Source organism: Ammospiza nelsoni, chromosome 1 (genome assembly GCF_027579445.1).
Source record: "Ammospiza nelsoni isolate bAmmNel1 chromosome 1, bAmmNel1.pri, whole genome shotgun sequence".
Lineage (NCBI taxonomy): Eukaryota > Metazoa > Chordata > Aves > Passeriformes > Passerellidae > Ammospiza > Ammospiza nelsoni.
Genome location: NC_080633.1, coordinates 45,750,356 through 45,768,968, shown reverse-complemented (window position 1 = coordinate 45,768,968; position 18,613 = coordinate 45,750,356). Strand labels below are relative to the sequence as shown.

General features: G+C 36.5%; 1 protein-coding gene across 1 annotated transcript in view; it reads right to left on the bottom strand.

The window, feature by feature from the left end:
* ULK4 (unc-51 like kinase 4) overlaps positions 1-18,613 on the bottom strand; it is a 210,172-nt gene that overhangs the window by 71,974 nt on the left and 119,585 nt on the right. The window contains exon 32 of the mRNA XM_059474664.1: positions 15,479-15,584. Within this exon, the coding sequence (XP_059330647.1) occupies positions 15,479-15,584 (106 nt within the window). The remainder of the gene's footprint in view (positions 1-15,478; positions 15,585-18,613) is intronic.

Here is an 18,613-nt window from a genome sequence, read left to right as displayed (position 1 = left end):
CACATTGTGAGTTTATATATAGTGTCTATTTTTTAAAAAAACAAAGACTGCATGAGGTCCTAAAATTAACGGCAAAAGCTAGGCAAAGTTCTTCACTAAATTAAATGTGCTACTTGTGTAAAATTAGGAATGCTGTGCATTCAGCAAGATTTGAAGTCAGTTAAGATTCAGTAAAGACTTTTGAGTTACTGCTCTGAAAGACCATGTCTGCAACAATTACCATGTGATAAAATACAGAGGAATTTATATCCCGGGCTTATTAGAACTAGAAACTCTTCTAAAGATATTTCTATTGTAACAATAGACTTCCTGTCATACAAGCTTAAACCCTGTTTATCTCTTTCAAATATCTTAACACACTTCTGCTTTGACATCAACTTTCTCTTCCACCAAAATCCTTGAGAGACCAAATTCAAACTTAGAGAGCTGTCTTTTTAACAAAACCCATACAGACTAGATGTGAACAGCTTCAGAATACAGATAGAACCCTAAACTGTTGTCACAAACTGACAGCACTCAACATCTTTAATTGCTCTAGCTTGGCCTTCATGAGGCCCTGGGGTGGGAGTGATAAGGACCAATGAACCTTGGCTTCAGAAAATTCTCTGAAGTTTTCAGTTCTAAGTTGCTGAAATAACCCATGGTTGAATACAGTTCCCACATATACTCAGCAAAGGATAAGGGTAAAAGCTCTACACATTTCTCTATTGAAAAGTCACACTCTGTAAGGAAAGATATTAAACATTTGTTTATATTTGTATTGGACTCTTTACATCAGTCTGCCATAAGATGAAAACATGGAGTAGAAGTACTTGGATTTTTAAGTGAGTCTTTTACTGTTCTTACAACTGCACCAAAGTACAAGAGCAAAGACTAGACTATCCCCCAAATGGAATTTGCTGCTGGTTATTACAACAGAATTGGATCTATGCCAGTTTCCTGTAACATCCTGTGTTATTCATCAATTATATTTTCAACAGAAATAAAAACAGACAACTAGTAATTGCAACTGTCCAAGGTGGCCTTCATGTATTTGCACTTAAATGATCAACGGGCTTAAACAGAAGTCAGGATGTTACATGATATCACATCTGCTTTAGCCCTTATGACCAGATTATATTTTGTAGCCCCAAATTACATTTGCCTTAAGCCTACTCTTTTACATCAACTGTTTTCCAAATAAGTGTTGAGATAACTTTGACAAGCAGACCCCTTTATTTGCCACCATATGACCATACCAATAATGACACACCTGATTACATCTCTAAAATCCAGCCACTGACTATTCACTTGAGATTATGCTATCCTTCTTGTTAACTGGCTCAGACATATGTCTTGTATTGTTTGCATAGTATGCTTTTTCTACTCTGATGTATCCATGATTTTCAACCTTACCATTAGGATCTTTGAGCTGGAACCCATCACACTGTGATCATGTTGTCACTGGCTATATGCTAGCTATAGTGCCCTACCTAATATTTGATATTAGTGTAACCTAGGTCAATAGATCCTTCATCTTCTGTCAGCACAGCTACCTGATCCCAACTATCTTGACTTCAAAAGATTACATTGAATTAGATCAGCTGGTATACCAGAGCTCAGCAGTCAAGAGGCTCTGAAAGAACTGCAGGAGGCAGTCCTGGCTCAGAAAGAACTTCAAGCCTGCATGTGTTTCTGTGCTCCATACCTCTTGCCTGTATTTCAAGAGGATCCACACCATGGGAACACGGCTGTAATGACACTGTGTGGTGGATAACCCATACCTTTTTTATGTGGGTAGCTGTTGCTGGGAGTAGTGAAGCCTGTGTCCGTATGTTAACGGACTGGCTCAGACTCCTGGCAAAACTTCCACAAAAACTCTGGAAGGAGATCACACAGAATGGTTTGGCCTATTAGACTGTCTTGATCCAAACCACCCAGTTGTAAAACAAAACCAGTGAACTATACTGCCCTCCCCAGCAACAAACTGAAATGAATCCTGTGCTAACCCGATGCTTTAATTGAGAATATGGACACTGGTTTGTTTGAGGGCAACTAATTTCTTCACAAGTGAAAAAGAGGTTAAGAACATTGATAGAACTAGAGTGAGAGAGCTGGCCATAGAAAAAGGTGATTCAGGCAGCCAGGATCTCAGTGTGTGCCTTCTGAATATGTGCAACAGAACAGCAGGTGAAACTTCATATGCAAGTACTGGTTTAGTACCTGCACTGTATTTTTGGCTTGGATAGAGTTAAATTTCTTCACATTAGCCCGCATGGGGCTCTGGTTTGGTTTTACTGAATACAGTGTTGAAAACACAGGGACGTTTTTTGTTGAGCAGCACTAACATAGAGTGGAAGACTTCTCTATTCCTCACCCCACCCATTAACAAACAAGTTGGAGGTGCACAGAAGCTGGGAGGGGACACAGCTGACCAGAGGGATATTCGACACCATTTGTTGTCACGCTCAGCAACGGAAGTGAGGAGGAGAGGTTGGCAGGGTGGACACTACTCCTGGACTGTCTGGGCATTGTTTAGTTGGTGTTGAGCAGTTGTTTTCATTTGTATCACTTGGTATCACTTGTCCTTCTCGCATTTATTTTTCTCTCTTCATGGTTTGGGTTTTTTCTCCCTTTTCCTTAGAATTTTTAAAATTCTTAAGACATCTTTTTAATTATTAAACTACTTTAATGTCAACCCACAAGTTTTTTTCTCACTTTATGCCTACAATTCTCTCCCCTCACTGGGGGAGAGCTGTTTGAGTGGCTGTGTGGTGCTCAGTCACCAGCCATGGCTAAACCAAGACAGTACCTTTTCCTTTTTCTTTACCGTGCCTGCTCCACTGGACACAGGTGTTTTCTAGGCATTAATGTACTTACACAATCACAGCCGGTTTACCAACCTGCTCCAACACAAGGAGCCTTCACCATCCTGCCCCAAGTTGTGCTTCATGTTCCACTTCTTATGTGCCCTGGGCAGTACCACTATGCACCTACATCTCACTACATGCCTATATTTGTCTTTCAGCCTGCTTATGCCCAGACCACTGATTCTAGAAAGCAAGTTCAGACAAAGAAATTCAGCTTGACAAGATAACGGGGGTGGGGAGAAAAGGGGAGCTTGCAACGAAAGACTCATGTTTCTTTGTTTCTACCCCCACCCCCCTCACCATCTTATCACAAGTGAAGAGACAAACATTAAGGATGATAAAATTTAACTGTAGCTTGAAACAATGGAGTAATATCCACAGCATTTTCTAAGATGATATATTCTGCAACAAATTCAACACAGGTCACTGCTTCCCATCTAGGATTCAGGATTGTAATAGATAGTGGTATCATGGCACATTTAATACACTTTATGTGAATAAAGACTTCTGTTTCAGAGAGATAGCATGTCAAACAGATACAGGGATGCCAATGTGTTTCATTATAGGACTGCACACTTTTTCAGATAGAACCAATACGCAGTTCCTACCAGTAAATAGATGAGACATGTTCAAAATTTTCTCTCCTCTGTTCATCAACACTTTTAGAAAGAGAGAACTGACAAGCCTTAATGCACAAACCCTGTGCTTTTAGGGAAAGGGACTTACAAAGTAGGCTAGAAAAAATAAAGCCTGTACCTAGTGAATCTGGATTTATGTCAAGTAAATGCAGCTCTATTGGGAAAACTGGAGGACTCTCTGGAACTAGACTGTCAACAAATCGTGCTGAAGAGAAGCTGCAGCAAGTAAACACCAGAAATAAGAGGTATATGTAGTTAAATTTTCAGGACAAACAATTTCAGGGCATGTAGAATTCAACCATTTTGCAAAATTTGGCCTGTAAGAATACTGCACCAAACTGGGAGAGTGACTACAATTCAGCCTGGGATCCTGGATGTCACAGGGAGCACCCACACTGGCCAGGTCATGGAACCAAATGAGGAAGTTACTGCCAGGAGTGGTCATTTTAGGCTTTCTGGATGTGTTGCTGTAGCACTGCATGCTGTGCAGGACTGCATGCACACCTTTGATGAACACAGATTTTCTTTCTGAGTGCACAACAGAGCCCTGCAACCACTTCTTGCACTCAGCCCAGACTGGGCTCTCCAGACTGATCCCATAATGCACAGACCTGGTCTCAGTGACTGCCTGACCCATAGCCTAGGCAAGCAAAACCCTGTAAGCAATGCTGTTCTTCCTATGTCTTCTGTCAAAACCTGTAAACCTGCCTTGAAATTCTGCTCCTTTTGGTATTCTGTCTGCCTTTTCCTTATCTTGCTTATGACTATTCCTCACAATACAGACAAAATGCTACCTCTAAATTCATCTTCTAGTGTTGCTGTTTGAACCACATGTTCTCTTAACAACATTCAATGTAATTTCAGAAGAAAACACATAGTACGTAACAGTTTGAGCTTTTTTCTTCTAGTAAGATAAATAATGGCATAAACCCACAATTCATGTCATTCTGGGTTGAATGATGGGATCAAAATACATGATATCTGTCTGTGCTTATTCAGCAATAATATGTATTGGAAAGCCTGTTCAACCATCATGGATAATTTTACCATTCTTACAGTCTTTACATAATACATATAGTAGCATTAGTTCTGCTGTCATCCAGGGAAATAAGTTGTATTTCATGGATACATCATCAGCTAAAAACTTTATGTCACAATATGGACATGCTAGCTAGGAAATATGATCTTCTAAAATGTGAATAAATCCACTAACAGTACTTTAGTGGATTTTTTCCATGACTCAGTGGAATAGAGATTGGAGCAATCTGAAATATGACAAGTAAGGAAAGAATGGCCCTCAGGAAAGACTAAACAAGTTGAAACTGAATGGATGCAGGTGAACAAGAAGTTTCTTATCTTTTTCAAAGGTGGGTGGTAGAGGGGAAAAAAAAATCTTCCCAGTTTTTCTATTCTCTTAAAAGACAGAAGACAGCTTCAGACTTTATATAATTATCCTATTTCTTCTCCCCTTGATCTGAAAAATTCAAAGGGAAACACTTTCCTTGACGAAAATAAAGGAACAACCAGCTGATGCAATATCTTCTAACAACATGGAGACATCTATGGAAACATTTAAACCTTATTTATAAAACAAAACTCCCCAATGTTTATCAAGTGAGGGCCTCTTTAACAGAAAAGTAAAACTGATTCTTAAAGCTCAGATCAGAAACCCATGACATGTCCTCAAACAAATGCCTTTGCTGAAAGATTTGTCTTCATAAACCCATCTTACATAAATATCATCTTGGTTCAATTAGGAAAAAGCTTAAACTAAGATGAAATTTTTTAAAAGGATGGATAGGCAAGTTTGGATTACATTTATGCAATGCATTTTATTAAAAAAAATAAATAGCATCATTCAGGAGAAATCTACATTTTTGTCACAGCAGTTTAAATAACCTCTGTCCCTCAGCTGGAGGTTTCAATGGCACCTCAAACAGGTTCCCCCACCAGCTGACTTACAAAAACTGACTACATGCAGATACATTGCTATAAAATATAACTGATCATGTGTAACTACACACAAAATTAGTTACCCTCTCAGATTTACAAGGTATTGATCAAATGCCACAGGAAAAATCTACCAGTTGGAGAGTGGTAACTTGTCTAAATAACTTGTATGAGAACATACTCACCTGAATATATACTGCCTTAAGACAGTATAAAATCCATATGTAAAGACTTCAAAAGAAATTTAACTATAGAAATGAGTTATTGAATATAAAATGCACATTAAAACGTAACTTAAAATGTTTGGCCTGAAGAGCAAAAGAAAGCATCATCCTAAAAAGACTACATCTAAACAATATTTTGGGCAAAAGTCTGAAAAATAAAAAATATTTAGGTGGAAGAGGAAGAACATCACAGGAAAAGTCTCAAGTAATATAGGCTACTGCTTTAGATTTGCATAAAAATTGGGAATTTCCAAAGGCTTAAAAATATATATAACTTCAGATTATCCATTATGATGTAATTCCCTTTCTGATTTAAAGAGGAAATTATTTTCAAGTTAATTGTCCACAAATGACTTAAACAGTCATTCAGTACACAGATTTCCTGAAAATAACTTAGAAAACAAAACCATCTGGCTGCATGGGAGCTATGACAACCACTGAAGTAATTTAAAACAAAACAAATAAAAACCCCAAACCATTCTTCAAAGCAGTGAAAACCCTCAGATTTCGTTTATTTGTCCACTAGATAGATCTGGTTCTGCCAAAAAGAACTTCTTTCAGTAGGATCATATAATTCCATCTGATGTATGACAGAATGATTGATGTAGTTTAATTTTGTGTATAGTACTTTGTACTTTTGTGACCTTACACTTACCTCAAATTGGCAGTGGTACATTGCTTTCCTACTGAGATTGTTCTAACTGCTAGAATAGAACATATGTGATAGCTCTACAACCTATGACTGTAGTAATACTGTATTTAAAATATGTCTCTTTTCAAATATACAATTACACTTTTAATTTCATGTCCTAAAATGACCTTTCAGCTTACTAATTATATCTGACAAGATACACAGGGGTATCATCATAATAGACTTGATTTATTTTCTGTAACAAATAGTTGCATCATCAAAATTTAACCTGTAGCTGATATGATAGGTACATGCTTAACTAGTTATTCATTTTTCCCTCAAACTGACTCAATGCACTAGTGCTAATACATATTATTTCAACTGCAGTTCATGGGAATACTAGCATAATGTCAAATGACAATGCTTGAATCAAACTGCAGGAAAAGCAGCACCTAGAGTAAATGCAAAGACCACAGTCTCTAGAGAGGAGGTAAAAAAAGGTCATTTTCATGACTAAGTGGGTGAGAAAAAGCATAAGGCTTTGAAGACTTTCCTGATTTATAGTCCCTGAGTTTGTTATCAGGAAACCTTTGGATACCTACAACCTCAACCAGGTGGGAAATCTTTCATTTTAACAAAACAATTTACTTTCTCCATTTAGGTTTCTGCCTCCAAGTAGTATCAATCAGAGTATTCACTCAGTCAAAACCTTAAATCTGTCTAGGTGTTGGACAAGTACAGAAAATATCTATTATGGTTGGCATCTTAGAAATTTAAAGACAGTCTAGGCTTTGACATTGATATATTTATTAAACTAATCTCCCACCATTAAACTAAGCTGACCAGTTGTACAATCAGATGTCTGCATAAAGCCTCTCGGATGAGAATATAATGAATTCCAGGACTTGGAATATTTTTTGTCATGATTCTGTTCTTTTCCATCAATTAGGTGATAAAATGAGACATCTTAGGTAGCTCAAGCAGCCAGCTATGCTGCAAGATTATCTGCTTGTCTGGTTACAGATATAGAAAGCATCAGGACACCTACCCCAGCCACAGAAATGCCAGTTCTCTTTTACAGTACAGCACTACAGAGACAAGATGTAACAACTTGTTGAGCCCTTACTCACTTATTTTATCCTTTGAAGTTCTAGCAAGCATGTTGTGACATTTTGTGCCTTATGGGTGACTCTCAACAACAACAGGCTTGGTTCTACTTGAATGGCATAACTGTTCCTCACAGCAATTACCATTTCTATTTTCATCCTTTTCAGATGGCTGCATTGATGAATATCACAGGATGACACAGGTTATTTTTTCCTCAAAGACTTCACTACTACCATCCTATTTTGACATGATTCCCACATATCTTTTCTGGTACTAGCCTTCTAAGTTTGCCCATGTGATGTTACACACTTCCATCTGAGTGACTGGCATTTTGGGTCAGAAAAATACGTCTTAATACTGCTAAAAAGCATTCTGCTAAAAAGCATTCTGAGCTTCGTAACATCACAGAAGAAACTTCTTCAGGCTCAGCCCCCATTGAATTCTCATATAAACTGTAACTCAAATGAACACAAGACACACAACACAGGACTACTATTTTTAGATGTTCACAGAGGCACTTCTGTACTCAAGAGCTGAACTAACTACTACAGTACTGGCAGGGAGCTGTGAAAGGCTTACATCCTGCATGGCAGAGGCTGCAAGGTGTACTACTGGAACTACTCAGACAAGATGATACATTTCTTATTTTACATTGGTTTAATTAAGAGCATTTTTTTCCTAAAAACTGACTAAATACAGAAAAAATGCTTTTAGGTTCTCACTCTTACTGATTTCCCTGCTTTATTCTCCTTGTCAATCTCTCTATTCCAAATCACAATAAATTGCACATTAACTTTTACAGAAAGCAGATATAAAGCACTACCATAAAACACCTTTTCTACCTTCAGTCACTAAACAAATACTTAGTTGCAGCATATGTCACAGTTGAGATGGCTACAATACACGGAGTATCACCATGCAACTTCAGAAGGCTTTAAGCATTCCCCCAAACAGAGTAACACCATATCAAATCAGAAGGCTTCAAGCATCTGCCCATGCAGAGAACATCACTTCAGAAGGCTGCAAGTGTCTGCCCTTCTTGTTCCTCATCAGAACCTTTTATGCCATTACCTTTGATGCATTGCACCTGTGTGCCCTCTGCTCCCTTTGGTGGTTGGTCAGTGCACCTGGGCACTCCCTGGCTCATTGCTGCCAATGCTGCTCCCCTGACCCACACAGCTGCAGCCCACTGGGGATGAGGCTCAGCCACAGCCCCACTCCCAAATACCACAAACTGTGCATCTACAATACTTCTATATTGTATCCTGTAAAACTTCTGCAGGAGACTCCTAAGAAAAAATAGAAGCTAGTAAGGAATTAGTAAATTACTTCAGAACCAGTCTGAATATATCTGACTGTGTTTCTTCACAGGCTAAGTCTGTGTGTTTTATTTGTTGTTGCTTAAAGTAAAATGCCCTTTAAAAAAAAAAAAAAAAGCAATGTACTCTATACAATTCTTTCACAACTACCTTTTCCTTGCAAGCAGACTTCTTCTGTGACTAATCCATGTTCCTCTTCTTGATCACCATCTTAAGAGATAGTTAAATTCTCTCACCTTGGAAGAAAATGCTGCAACTTTGAAGCCAGCTACTCCAAAAACTCAATTTTACCCCTAAAATCCAAGTCACATGTAATGACACACCAATGCCGTCTCAGTGTTGCACTGTAGTTCAGACCACTGCATAGGTGGATGCAGCAGGGAGGAAGATCTGGGTTATCAATTTACTGCAGTCTATTGTCTAATTTCATGAACACTGGTGATGTAGCATGTGACAAGAGCTGGCTAAGAAGCTACAAACTGCTCTTTAAAAGTGTGCTATGGGCACCATGATCAAACGTCTTTTGGAGACTGAAGCTGAAATCAAATTATCCCTGAGGAAATGAAAGGTAGAAGAATATCCTCCTAAGGTTTAGGTAAGTTAGAAATGTTGGGGTCTATCTAGAGAGCTCAGAATTCATAGACATCATTATGGTAGTAATAACTACTACTTTGTAAAGACCTGTGCATTGAAAATATATTTTTTCCTTTTTTTTTTTTTTTCAAGAAAAAGGTTGAAATTGGATGTTGGTCTCATGAGTGTCATATTTTGGATATGCAGGTATTTAACAGACTTTAACAATACAATACACAAAGACATCTGAAATCTAGTTAATCCCTTGACATTTGACTAAAAGTCAAAGCAGCAGACCACAAGATGAATAAGGATACTTCAGCATGAAAGCTGATCTTTCTTTCATGAGGTGTAAATGAGTTATGATCATCTGACTACAAACTTTATTGCAGACCTGTTTATAATAACTGTCCCTGCTTTAAGCACCTAGCATGCTTTCTTAGTATGATATTGAATATTATGACTGCTGTAGCTGACATTCCACATTTCCACCAAAAGTCCTTAGGAATTCCAAGTTTTACACAAACTGCTTAAAGAGCCATGTACTACGAATAGTGGTCACATTTTCACACAACTGAAAGACTACTTTTATTGCACTAAACCCCATAATACCCCTTTTACTTTAGTTTTTTGAGATTCAACATCATTTAGACATATAGTTTTGGATTTTCTCTTTCATATATTGGAAACTTGTTGTTAACATTGAGATAAACATCTCTGCTTGTACTCTGCTAGTGGTAGTTACCTCAGTATGGTAGCCAAACACAAGATCACAACAGGGCAGTCTGGGAAAGGCAATTCAATTCAACATTACTATATTGAACTTTTTATATAAATCATCTCCTTACACAACCATCATAAAAAAATTTGTGACTGATTTATGGAGTATAATGGGATTCAGAAAAGCTAAAAATGTAAACTCACTCATAAGTAATACTGGGCTGAAAACAGTTTACTACATCAGCCTTGAATACCAGTGGAAGCTTGGAATTACTTTTGAAACATGCTGAAAATAGCTTTTTATATAAACATAATAAATTTGATGCATTGTCAGGAATAAATAGCTGCATACAGACTATTAGAAGTTATCCACTGCAGCCTATAAGATCTATTTTCTAACAAGAAGTTTTGTTCTTTTCTTCAGAATGAAGATCCTTGCAAAGCAATTAAAGTCTTTGAAAGACATTTCTCTGCAATCTAACATGATATACCCAAACTCTTCCTATAAACAAAATGATGCAACAGTTAGAATGAAGACATTTCTTGCCTTTGAATACCACCCATGGATAAACCATACTCAGAGTTGGAAAGCACTGCTCACTAGACAATGATTCAACTTTTTCTGGTTTTAATTTTTACAAACTATGTGAAAAACAAACCAAAACCCCCCAAAAAATCACAAGTAAAGAAAAAAAAAGCAACAAAGAGATGGAACTGAAAGCAAAAGTTTATACATCTGTTAATTGTACTTGAGTATAAGAATTTCACTACATTAAGTGCTGTGGTGCACTTGGCTATTTATTAATCATCACATCCACATAATGAAGCAGCCTTGCAGGCTCATACCACTCACTTATCAAGCAGCCAACCCTGACTTCATGGTTTGTCTTATGTATAAATTTGTCAGTATGTCAGTGCTTGTCACTAGACACACATCTAAGAGAGACAATGTCTTTTCAGTAGACTGCTCTAGTGCCTGTCTATAGAAACAGATAATCAACCACTATACTCCTACAACACCTGCTTAGGAACTCAATCTTAGCATCTAGAACAAGGTTTCCATTTTGCAGTCAGCAAATGTCAACCCTTTTAACATGACAGGCACAAAGTAATATATGGCTGTTTTTTTCATGACCAGTAGAACTAAAAATACCTGTCTTCATACAGATCTGCATCCTGTATCTCTGCCTACCTCTATGCCAGTTAAGTCACCATCCTCCATACTGATGACTCCCTGCCCCTGTTTCTGGAACCTTGGTGCTGTTTTGTTCTATGTCACCCAAATATAAGCACACCCTCCAGCATGAGTTGTTCCCATGCACTGACTGAGCCTGTGGGATCGTTTCATGGGTACCCTCCTCAGGCACTGACCAACACACCATTAAACTCAGTGGTTACAAACCCAAAACAGAGACTGCAGGCATCCTAGAAAGAAAATGGGAAGTGAATACTGAAAAGGCCACAGTGACATATTAATTAATAGATCTTTACAGTACATAATGTATAAGTACATATCTATATTTTGTACATGTCATGTATAGCACTATTCTATTTGCTGTATGCTAGTGAAGAATATTTAATTGATAAGGCTTTTGTCTTTCTCTAAATTATGGCATTAACTTGGGTTTCTGTCATCAGATAATGATTATTATAGACTGAATACATATTTGGACCTCTGTGCTCTCTCAAGTGAACTTAAAATTGCCCAGTATCAAAATATGGGGAAAGGGAAGAAAGAAAGATTGGCAGCCAGAAGCCAAGACAGAGGAAGAGAGGGTAAGTGTCACTCTCTTAGAAGAACTTCCTGAAAATGACCACAATTGTCTTGGCCTTTTAATATCTTTCCTTAACTATTCACAAGGGACCCTATATTAATCCCACTCTCCTTATTGAATTCCAGGCTCAGTAATTAAACTGAATCATAGTATTCCCCTCTGATTATTAAGTTGAAATTATCATTAATGTTAACAGAACAAATGTTTAATAGCTGATAACACAAGTATAGGCCATTTTAAATTCCCTCTGTGACTTCAGTTGCATATGTTATTCTCCATTTCACCTTTAAACACATTAAGTAGTTATCAGTACATGTCTGATGTATTTTAACACAAAAGGACAGTTCAGGGAAGAAAGAAATTAATACCAGGCAATCCACCTTCCATGGAAGTTGCTGAAATACACAACCATATCATTTTTTAATAACAGAAAATCACAGAAGCAGTAATGCAGAAAGTGCCATCATGCAAGATTTCCTTGAGAAAGGGGAAAGTTCAACATGCAAGCTACAGCCCTTTAAAAAAAACTATCACCTCATACAACTCCTTTGAGCAAGTGAGAGTTCTGAAGGCTAACAGGCACAAAAAGAAACAGTGACGTGGGTCTCTAAATGATCTGTCTGCAAAAATACAGCTTCTTGGAAGCTGAAGAAAGGCATGCACAAAATTGGAAAGGAATCTTCATTGCTAATGCCTTGACTCTTAGATACAAAAATCTCGACAGGACTGACCATCTAACCTGAGCTCCTTCTAATGTTCAGCAAGTATCCATGGTTTTTAATTTCTGAAGCTCCATATATACATGAATTAATTATCACACTGTAAAGGGGAAATAAGGGAAAGTAATGAAATTATGAAATTGACCATAATACTTTGTCTTCAGCCTTTTTTTAACACAGGAGAACAGCTCATGAATGTTGAATACCTTCATTAACAACACAGACACTGTGTTAATAGGATGTATTAACATGCATGTTCAGCAAGTTTACAGATGACATTGAAGTGAAGAAAGCAGCTGATGTGATGAAGGACTGATGGATTCAGAAAGAACTCAAGAAGCTGAAGAGCTCCAAGAAAAGGTTGCCAGAAACCTTTTTAAGTTTAACAAAGGCAAATACAAAGCTCTGTACTCTGAAAGGAATACATTCATATAATAGTACAGGCAGAGTCTGAAAACACACACATCATGTGGTCCACTCTCCTAAACATCTTGGTTGCCCTTCTCTGGACTTGCTCCTGCTTGTCAATGTCTTTCTTATAGTTTGGAGCTCAAAACTAGACACTACAATGAATGGAGGAGAATAGTCACTTTCCTCAATCTTTCAGTTTTTCTTTCTCATCACAGACCTCTTTTGCCTTAATGGCTGCAAAGGCACTCTACTGACTCATGTTCAACTTTTCTACTTGGACTCCAGGATATTTTTCTGGAAGAGGAAGCTTAGTTTTCAATTTACTAGATTGCATTCTTCTCCATCACACAAAAGTAATTCAAAAATGAGAAGTTAAATGCCAAAGATATGGCAGCAGAAGTTTAAGGTGTTTTCCTTATGTGAACACTATATATTTACAGACAGTAATGCAAAGGATTTAAAGCCTTTCAATTTGCACAGAATAACTTCTCTCCCCTTTCAATTCAAAGAAAATCTAAGAGTCTGCAATTAAAGGATCAATACTCTCATAACATATTTGGCAAACCAAATTTTAGAAGTTCTTTACTTGACAATTAGGCCCTAAATCAATAAAGCACTGGCCAAAATCCAGGTTTCCAGTACTCTGAAGATTAGACAGTGGGGAAAAGGGATGAGAGAAGATGGAGACATTTGACTTGAGCTAAATTATTTTTGGCTTCTGTGCTGCTTTCTTTAGTGTGGTTGCTGAAGTTCAGTGAGCCCAAGTTAGTGTTATCTAATCAGTATTAGTCTGAAAATATTACTGGAGTCATTAGGACATAGCACAAGAAAAAGACTTTAATAATATTTCTATCCTGCTTCCTTAGTTTGGAAACTAGCATGACTGAAGAGATGTATTTTATTTTTGGAGCAGATGAAAAGTGAAAGAGCACAGACATACTACCAGCAGCATAAAAAGCACACAGGAGTTTGCTCTGTAGGACAATAAAGAAGAGATATTTAGGGAATGGAGGCATTTCTGCAATGCTGTTAAACAGTTTTGCAGCTAATTTGCCACACAGAAAAGCAGAGGTGTATTACTTTAAGCAAGGCATGCCAATTATGTGGTTACAGTGCTTGTGGGACTTGAACAAACTTCTTCGCATTATGCAGTTTTAACAAGTTACCCTGCTGCAGCTCAGGTCAATGCCAACTTAGGATTTTGCCTGACAGAGAGCAGCCGTGCCTAAAGATAGTAAAAGCAGCACATACATCTCAATCCCAAGAAACCGAAGCAGTTTTAAGTGTGACAGGCAGTTTGGTGAGAAATAACCAAAGAATCAGAACACTATTAACCAGCCTTTTCCAAATTAGTCATACTATTCCATTTTTTCTCCTTTTTTGTTTTTTCCTGGCTCTGTTCTCCACTAATACACCACTAACTTCAGAGTTAATCTGTTTGCAACAGAGGAGAGGAATATGTTATTTAGCAACAGTGTCAAGTTACAGTTTGTCTCCTGAATAATGGCATTGCCCATCCAATGCCTTAAGTCTAGAAAGGTTCAGGAATTCATTTCTCTTGCTTTCTGGGTCAGTGTTCAAACTACTATGCTAATTATGAAAATGAGGACATGATTCCTACTACCTACCTTGATGGATTCATAGGCTGGTATGTGTACCAAACAGTACAAATGGTAACACAGACCTGTGTTGCTAGATGTCACTCACCCATTAATGATAAACAGAAGAAATGCTATCAAAATGTAATTAAACAAGGTTGTAATTTATATAGAGTTCCAACAGCAGAAACCTTTTCTTCCGAACCAATTTCTAAATAAAAGAAGCTTACATAATAAAATGCAGTTAAATGAATCATGGAATCATAGAACAGTTTGGGTTGGAAAGAATCTTTGAATGTCATCTAGTCCAAACCTCTTGTAATGAGCAGGGACATCTTCAGCTAGATGAGGTTGCTCTGAGCCCTGTCCAACTTGACCTTGAACGCTCTCACGGATGCGTTCAAGGCATCCAATCACTCTCCAGGCAACTTGTGCCAGTGTCGTATTACCCAGCGTAGGTGGTAAGCATTTCATGAAGACATGCAAGGGTTTGTAAACAAAGACTTTATAGTCAGCTTGGGTTCCACCCCATTGCTCTACATCATTGGACTGGAACAGAAGCTATTTCTTAAAAGTGTGCACAAATATTGTACAGCTATCCTTTCACAGGTTTAACTAGTGAGAAAAGGAAGAATTTGCAGAAGTCTCTCTACACTCTGCAGTGTTATGGTTAGTACTTTAGTCCATTACTTCTTTCCCAAGCCATTCTTCACAGGCATAATGTAATTTTCAGTTAGTAATTTTTTTGTAAGCACATTTTCCTGGAAGAACGACTTTCTAAAAGTTAAATTTGTAAATCAGTAAGGAAGGAAGAGGAAGTGATGAGGAGGACATCAGCTACAATGTGATTATCTAACAACCACTACAAAATCTAAATAGATAAAAGCTAGTTTCACACAGTGCCAGCTACTACACACTGGGAAACGTCTGAGAATAAAGGAGAATAAAGATAAAGACGACATACCTTCTTGAAAGAGTGCAATCATGTTCACACTTTTGTTAGCAACAATATTATTCAGTAAAACAATTACAGTTTGCATTGTATTCCCAAGTATACTGTCCTGGTATCTCTGGAAAAACAAAACAGTAAAAAATATATAAAAATCCAGTATTTCTTTTGCAAAGTTAGAAGACTATTACCTTAAAAAATATGGTAATACAAAACTAGTACTTTCTCAATCTGTTAAAATTCAACATTTAAATATTATAAAACCAGGCAAATATCTTAGATAACATCCATTTCAGGGACCCTGCTCTACAACATTAGACCAAAACTTCTCCTATGTTCTTTTAAACTAAACCAATTCTTATCTAGATTTAAAATGTCAGGACTTTTCAAAATGGCATAGAACTTTATCAATCTCATCTCTATATATTCAGAACCAGAAATATTTCCCTTTGAATATTTCTTTTATTAATGGCATAATTGTTACTCTTTTCAGTCTCAGGTTGATAACCCCACCATAAGTCTATTTGTTGCTTTTCTTTGTATACATTCATAATTTCACAAACATATTAAAGACCTATGAATGTATTGAAATGCAGCACTTTTTTAATGTCTTATGTTTGAAGATTGCCTAAGTGATTTTTCACAATTGTTGAGACTACACTGAGCAGAGGAAGGCACCAAGATTTTTAAAGAAATTTATTTTCTTGTGTTATATTCACTACACTTGCACACTCAGGCTGAAAAGGATGGATAAGGCAATGCAACCAATATGCATTTATATACACACGAGGGACAGTAATAACTAAGATAACTTCCAAGAACCCAAAATAGGAAAAAGCCTTGACAAATCTCAGTTTAGATCTAAATATAAGCCTAAGTACTCTTCAAATCTTCCTTGAAGATTCAGGAAATATTTTGTCCAATTTTCAGACTCAAAGTCAAATATATATATATATATATATATATATATATACACATCCAAAGTGAAAATAACAACTAAGAAAAAATTGTCATGTTTCATGCATCATAGGTCTCTCACATGCACTTAGGTAACTTCCATGCATCCCTTTCCCATCAAATCTCTCAGTATATTGGTATTGCTCAACTACTTCACTGCTACAGAATACGTCATTTATTAGGGTCCACCTCCTGTCTGACAATTGAAAAAAATTTAAAGTTGAACATGATGAAACTTGTCTGAAGTTAAGCATTTCAGACAGCAAAAATCACTTCAGCTCTTGAATACAGTCAAAGGAATACTTCCTGTTTCTGCACTGAAAAAATAAAATGCATTATTTCCTACAAATACCAGGCAATATATATATATACAAGTATAATACATTAACAGAAAATTAAATACATAAACATACACAGACTTCTATTCAACATCACATTATATGAATTTTCTATTCACAATAAAGTGCTCTAAAATACATGATAAGAAGAGACAAGGAAGAGTGCCTCACAGCCTTTTAAAGGACTTTAGTTTCTCACCCAAGCCATATATATATATATATATATATATATATATATATATATATATATATATATATATATATATATATATATATATATATATATCCAAGAGCTCTTAAATTCTATTTAGTTTATATAGCATTTTGAGATGTTATTTATGATTTCCATAAAGAACATAATAAATATCTGTTCCTCTAAAGGTTTGAAATACAGCCTGATAAATTCAAAAGCAAAGTTGGAAAGTATAAACATCAGATTCCTCAAATGTAAGGTAACCAATACAGGAAACAGACACCATAAAGCCATGGTACTAAAAGTAAATTTGAATTTAGTTTCCTACAGATATCTGAAACATAAGAAAAACATTATTTTCAAAAGATAAAGTGTTTATCTGGTAGTCTATCATCACAATATCTTATTAATTCTCCTAAAGAATGCCTAGAAAACAAGACATTAAACAGCAAGAATTACTATTTCCACTACTGATGATAGTGATAGATACACTAAAAACATAAAATAACAAAAGCAAAAAACATCCCCAGATGTCAAAACGAGATCTCACTCAAGTATTTTTTCTGAAGATATAATATTTCTATTACTGCTTCATATATTTGAAGTAAACACCTTCTAGTAAAATTCCCCTTTCAGATATGCAGTTAGAAGAGAAGCTGTTAGTTGCTTATGATAACAATCTTTCACATTTACCAGGTTAGTAACATTTCAGTGAAGCCATTTTTGCTTTTAATGGACATCAATTGTGCTTTGCAACCCTCTGCTGAACAACCAGCACTGATGTTTTCTACTTATATCAAAGCACAAATAACAAAACTTATCTTACCCTAAATACATACAAATTAGAATTCAAGATGCAATGTAGATATCTTGAGGAAGGAAAATGGTATCTTAATGAATTAAATAATCATACAAATGGTATACTCAGCTGTACTACTAATGGTTTAACATATGTTCCATGATGGGTTTTGACAAGATACTAGGTTCCAAGAAGCTACAGGTATGCTTTACTTATCTAAGCCATCACTGATTGCTGTTAGACTCAATTTTAGAGGTTTATATAAAAATATTTAACTTCATAATCTATCAAGGAGTAAAGCTGATCTAATTTGTGTGCACAGCACCACTGACTGTGGACATTTAATGAACAGTGCACTTGACAGCTTTAATAAAACATAGCATTTGCCAGCAGAGATAATTAGAATTGAAGCAGTAAAATTCTAGTGTTTGGCAACACAGATGAAACAACTTCATTAAAATGTACAGCTTCGGCGAATGAAAGGCAGGAAAGCACTGGACCCTGAAGAATCAGCCTTCTTAAAAATAATTGCTTCAGTGCTTAAAAAGGACAGCTATGAAATACCAAGGGCATAACAAGGAAATACTAGTATTAAAAAAAAAGAAGCCACAGAAGATAAATCAAGCTTTTCTAATAGGACTGAACTGTATTTAGGCCATTAAACTTTTCATTCTAATTTTGAAGGGTTGCACTTTCACAAAAGAAATCAGTTGAGGTATTTATTTAAACCATTTAGGTAAAAAGGTGTGAATTAGCAAAGATGGAGTAGGAATCTTGGCAAGACACTATGGCTAAAGCTGCCTTTTCTCTTCCTTTAAGGGGATTAGAACTTAGAACAGTACTAGGCAAACTACAGTATTTTA